We start from the raw sequence: 6000 nt of genomic DNA on the forward strand, positions 1-6000 counted from the left end.
ATAATAATAATAATAATAATAATAATAATAATAATAATAATTTTTAATTTATATCCCGCCCTCCCCGCCGAAGCAGGCTCAGGGCGGCTCACATAGCATAAAATACCACATTTCAACAGTACGCAATACAACATTACAATGCAAGAAATGCATAAAATGCAACATTATAATACAATAATCCTCAATTTAAATATATTAGATATAAATTAAATATTACATTAAAAGCAACAATTCAACTAACCATTTCAAACCACAGTTTAAAACCACAATTTAGTTTGGTGCCACACTCTTAATAAGACACAATCGCTCATGGCGATGGTACAGTAGTTCCACATTACAAAGCCAGCTGGAAGCGGGTGGTCTTGCAGGCCCGGCGGAACTGGTCAAGGTTCCGCAAGGCCCGTATCTCTTCTGGTCACTGATTCCACCAGTGGGGAGCTGTAACAGGGAAGGCCCTCTCCCTCGTGGCTTTCAATTTGGCCTCCTGCGGCCCAGGGTTGGTCAGCAGGTTTTGCGAGCTAGATCTCAGTACTCTCTGGGGAACATATGGGGAGAGAAGGAGAATCAAACCTGACAGTCACCGTGCTGCCCCCTTGTGGGCATAGATATGAAATGATCTTTTAAAAAAAAAAATACAATAACCCCTACATTCAAATGTAATGAAGGAAAACAAATGGGGGTGTAGAAGATATAGTGGGGACTGGCATTGATGCTCTGTGATGTGTTGTGCACAGTCTGTGTTTTCTCAGGTTTCCAATTCCAGGTTGGGAAATTCCAGGAGATTTAGGAATGGTGTTTACAGAGAGCAGGGTTTAGGGAGGGGAAGGACTTCAGTATAGGGTTGCCAAGAACAATTCAAGAAATATCTGGGGACTTTGGGGGTGGAGCCAGGAGACATGAGGGGTGGAGCCAAGATTAAGGCTGTGACAAGCGTCATTGAACTCCAAAGGGAGTTCTGGCCATCACATTTAAAGGGACGGCACACCTTTTCCATGCCTTCCTTCCATAGGAAATAATGAAGGATAGGGGCACCTCCTTTTGGGGCTCATAGAATTGGACCCCCTAGTCCAATCGTTTTGAAACTTGGGGGATATTTTGGGGAGAGGCACTAGATGCTGTACTGAAAATGTGGTGCCTCTACCTCAAACAACAGCCCCCTCAGAGCCGCAGATACCCGCGGATCAATTCTCCATGATTTTCTATGGGAATAAATCTCCATAGGGAATAATAGAGTTCCCAGCAGACATTTCCCTCCCCTCCCCCCCGCTTTCTGATGACCCTGAAGCGGGGGGAGGGCCTCCAAACCGGGGGATCCCCTGCCCCCACCTGGGGATTGGCAACCCTACTTCAGTAGGAGGAGGGGTTTGTTTAAAACTGTGCTTTTTCACTACCAGAAGGAGTCTTCAGAGTGGCTTACAATCCCTTTCCCTTCCTCTCCCCACAACAGACACCCTGCAAGGTTGGTTGGGCTGAGAGAGCTCTCAGAGAACTGTGACTGACCCAAAGTCACCCAAAAGGAGTGGGGAATCAAACCCGGTTCTCCAGATTAGAGTCTGCTGCTCTTAACCACTACATCAAGAGATCTGACACTTGAAAGCTCCCACCCTGAAAATCTTACTGGTTTCTAAGGTCCTACCGGACTCCATTCCAAAAGCTCTAGTGCGCCAAACACGCTCTGAAACTGTTTTCATCCAGGTGTTCTCCCCCTTTTCACCACCTCCTTTTTTCAGGGCAGGCAAGAGCGATTTATTGCACAGCGGAGATGCCAGGGTGTAGCGCTGTGGCACTCAACACGCAGTAATACACAGCAGAATCCAGCAGAGCAGCTTCGGCGATGGAGAAGACGTTCTCCTTTCGGTCCCTAGGTACAACCAAGGCTCCTTTCGGAGCACTGCTGTTGGATCCTGAATAGTATCCGGAGAGGATGTAGTGGACAGTTTGGCCGGGAAACTGGCGGTACCAAAAGATGGTGTCTGTTGTCGAAGAGGGGTGTCTGCAAGAGAGGTTGACTTGGCTTCCTTCGGACGCGATCACGAGGGAGTCTTGCTCAATCTGAGCATCACATGGGATTCCTGGGATGACAAACAGGATGGGAAAAGATCACCTTTGTGTTAAGGGGGACCAGGCCTCGGATTCAGCGGGAGCTCACAGGAGTGCAGCTTCTGAACCTTTCTGAGGGCTCCCCCTCCTCCTCCCCACTTACCTTGTCCATCGAGTAGTAGGTGCAGCTGCATAACAACCCCTGGATGAGCTCCACCACCTATTTTTCTACAAAAGGACCCCTGAGCGGGACTCGTAGTTGTCCAACATGATCCCCTTATCTTCTACAGCAGAAGCCATCTTATCCTGAAGGGTACTCCAAGTACCCTCCTTGAGCTTTCTTTATCCCAGTCCTTTGGGAGTTGAGATGTGACATTTGGCAGTGGGACATTGCTACGGGCTTGGGCCAGGCAGACAGAGGCACAATTAGCAAACTGTCACTCATCAGACAGAAATGAACATCTAAACCATTTGCCATGCAAAATAGCATGCTGTGGGATGGGGGAGGGGGGTTAGTTGACCTGTGAGTGAAGCGATGCTGGAATTTGGGCAAGAATATGCCAGCCAGAGTCTTTCTTGGTAGGTTTAGGGTGTTTTTGTTTGTTTGTTTTGCAATTAACAGGAGCCAGGATTTCTGCCGAGCCCAAACACCACAGAAAGACCAGGTTACTGGAGAATTAAACTTTGCCATGAAAGCAACACTCAGTGTTTAAAATGGCGGCAAAGTGCTGGATGCAAAAAATAAAAAAAATAAATGTTAAAGCATGCCAAAATGGAGAGGACGATATCCCAGGGTACCTGCTCACCTGGGGGTTGGGGGTGCTGCTAACCCTGGGGGAGGGCATGGTTCCAGATGAGTCATGTGCTTTGACCACTTTTTCTGGGAAGCCTGTTGGGGTTCTCATGAGCCCTGGTCTGAAATGAAAATTGTTGGGGAGGCAATTCTACCCACCTAATGAGAACAGCATCACCATGAATAGTATGATGGCGTTGGGCATCCTCGGCAATGTAGAATAGAATCTTCTTACAAAATTCAAAGTTAGAAGCTGTGGTTCTCTCTCTGTCTCTGTCACTCTGTCTCTTTCTTTCTTTCTTTCTTTCTTTCTTTCTTTCTTTCTTTCTTTCTTTCTTTCTTTCTTTCTTTCTTTCTCTCTCTCTCTCTCTCTCTTTCGCTCTTTCTTTCTTTCGCTCTTTCGCTCTGTCTCTGTTCCTCTCTTGTCTCAGGAAAGCATTGTTCGCCGTAACTGAAGAACCCACAAGGAGGAAGGAGGTTTAAAAGGAACCAAGTCCTAGCTACGCTGTCAGTCAAAACTTGGTAACCTCCTCTACTCCCCTAACCAGCAAAGGCAGGACAGCCGTTTCCTGGAGAGCGAGTTGTTCTGTTTCCCCAGCTCGCTTCTTGTCAGCGTTTGCTGGGATGGCATGGGAACCTGATACGATAAAGCAGAGGCATCAAACTCATTTCGTTATGAGGGCTGGATCTGACATAAATGTCAGTTTGCTGGACCGGGCCGTGTATGCCATAAAATGTAATGCTAGGTATGGGAGATATACCGTATTTTTCGGACGATTAGATGCACCGGAGGATAAGACGCACCTTCCTCCTGGGGGGCGATCCGCTGCCTCTTCCTCCGATCCGGCGCTTCCCCCGCGCCTGCTTGCCTGGCTCCATCTTCTTCAGGCAAGCGTGGGATCGCTCCACAGCCGGCGCTCGCAAAGCGCTGCGTTTGCAGAAGGGGCGGGTGCTTCCTACTTCCCTGTGTGCCTGCCTTCAGCTGTGATGTTTAAAGCAAGCGCTGGGATCGGAGGGGGGAGGGAATCAGGTGTTAGCAGGTGCAAGTAGGGAGTGGGGAATCAAACCTGGTTCTCCCAGATAAGAGTCCGCACACTTAACCACTACATCAAACTTGCTCACCAAACTTGCTTATTATGATATGAAATAATAATAAAAAAAACCCGTTGCCTTGATTTAAAAAAAAATGAAATAAAGGGGTGAAATGAGAAAGGGGAGAGAAATCAATTTTACAATTAGATCCAGGAGGGGTAGCTGTGTTGTTCTGAAGCAGCAGAACAACATTTTTTGAGTCCAGTCCTCGAAGACCAACAAAGTTTTATACCTGGAATAAAACTTTGTTGGTCTCAAAAGTGCCGCTGGACTCAGATTTTGTTCTGTTTGTTTGTTTTACAAGGATCAGCATTTGTTCCTAAGAGACAGAAACTCAATGACGTGCTGAAATTTTCCACACACACACACACACACACACACACACACACACAAAACCATTATGGAGGAGGCAATTTTCAGCACGAACCCGAGCAAAGTAGGACATGAAACTGCCTCTGTTTGCAAGAATAGTTTCAAGTCCCTCTGCAAACCCTTTTCCCCTGCAGAGACCTTCTATAAAGGTTTTCATGAGATAAGAGTTGGAGAGGAGAGAAGGACCGCTGGAGTAAGAACTTGGCAGATGGCCTGAGGGCGCCCTCTGGCGGTGAACAGGGCACACAGCATGCAATGACTTTTCAGGGAGGTGGGCCGTTGAACCGCAGCGGCTTTTGCAGCAAAAGACCTTCAGATGTGCTTGCCGTTCCCTGCCTCCGTGTCAGGATCCCGGTATTCCTTATTGGTCTGCCATCCAAGTACTAACCAAGGGCAACCTTGCTGAGCTTCTCAGATCTCCCATCTTGCTTAAGTTGGAGCATGGTTAATGCATAGTAAAAGTCCCTCCCTTATACAATGCATGTCGCCCAGAACACAGAAGCACACTGCAGCATCTGCCATCATGGCACGGGGGAGGACATGCATGGTGGACTTCTTTTCTTTAGGAAAACGCAACATGCTCTTTGGAACTGCACTTTTCCCAGCAGTGCCTGAGTAAGGTTAAGTGTGCGGACTCTTATCTGGGAGAACCGGGTTTGATTCCACCCTCCTCCACTTGCACATGCTGGAATGGCCTGTTGAGAGCCAGTTTGGTGTAGTGGTTAAGTGTGCGGACTCTTATCTGGGAGAACCAGGTTTGATTCCCCACTCCTCTACTTGCAGCTGCTGGAATGCCCTTGCATCAGCCATAGCTCTGGCAGAAGTTGTCCTTGAAAGGGCAGCTGCTGTGAGAGCCCTCTCCAGCCCCACCCACCTCACAGGGTGTCTGTTGTGGGGGGAGAAGATATAGGATATTGTAAGCTGCTCTGAGTCTCTGATTCAGAGAGAAGGGCAGGGTATAAATCTACAGCCTTCTTCTTCTTCTTCTCTTCATGGACGCCCTGCTCTTCACACTGCTGTGTGTATGTTTTTGCTCTGCATCTCTTCCAGCTCACCTCACTGTGTCACTCACAGCACAGAAATAGACGGCAGAGTCACTCAGCTGGCTGGTGGGTTTTGTCATGTGGAAGGTCTTCAGCTTTTTATCATGTTCAGCATCAAAGCCTTGGAGTGCTCCTTCTTCTGAGCCGTCTCTGCCCAAATCCTTCAGAAAGAGTTTGGGAGGTTTGCTGGGAAGCTGCACATACCAAAATGGGTTGTCTTGTGATGAATATCCTTTATAGTTACATTTGAGTAATATCGGGTGACCTTGTGCGACAGTCACGGTTCCCTCAGATTGGTTCACTGACTGTCCAACATTCCCTTCTGTAGAGAAGAAGAAGATATTGGATTCATATCCCGCCCTATACTTGGAGCAGACACAATCTATATTGTATTTATATCCCACCCTATACTCTGAATTTCAGAGCAACTCACAATCTCCTCTAACTTCCCCCCACACACACTCACAACAGACACCCTGTGAGGTGAGTGGGGCTGAGAGAGCTCTCACAGCAGCTGCCCTTTCAAGGACAACCTCTGCCAGAGCTATGGCTGACCCAAGGTGTAGTGGTTAAGCAAGCTGCAAGTGGAGGAGTGGGGAATCAAACCCGGTTCTCCCAGATAAGAGTCCGCACACTTAACCGATACACCAAACTGGCTGT

General features: G+C 48.0%; 1 protein-coding gene across 1 annotated transcript in view; it reads right to left on the reverse strand.

Moving 5' to 3' along the window:
• LOC132584154 (T cell receptor alpha chain MC.7.G5-like) overlaps nucleotides 1–3100 on the reverse strand; it is a 168858-nt gene extending 165758 nt beyond the window's left edge. Inside the window, exons 1-2 of the mRNA XM_060255959.1 lie at nucleotides 2993–3100; nucleotides 1778–2072 (exon numbers count right to left, since the gene is read on the reverse strand). Coding sequence (XP_060111942.1) covers nucleotides 1778–2072; nucleotides 2993–3038 — 341 coding nt within the window. The 5' untranslated portion in view covers nucleotides 3039–3100. The remainder of the gene's footprint in view (nucleotides 1–1777; nucleotides 2073–2992) is intronic.
• Between the last annotated feature and the right edge of the window lie 2900 nt (nucleotides 3101–6000).

This window comes from Heteronotia binoei, chromosome 15 (assembly GCF_032191835.1).
Source record: "Heteronotia binoei isolate CCM8104 ecotype False Entrance Well chromosome 15, APGP_CSIRO_Hbin_v1, whole genome shotgun sequence".
Classification (NCBI taxonomy): domain Eukaryota; kingdom Metazoa; phylum Chordata; class Lepidosauria; order Squamata; family Gekkonidae; genus Heteronotia; species Heteronotia binoei.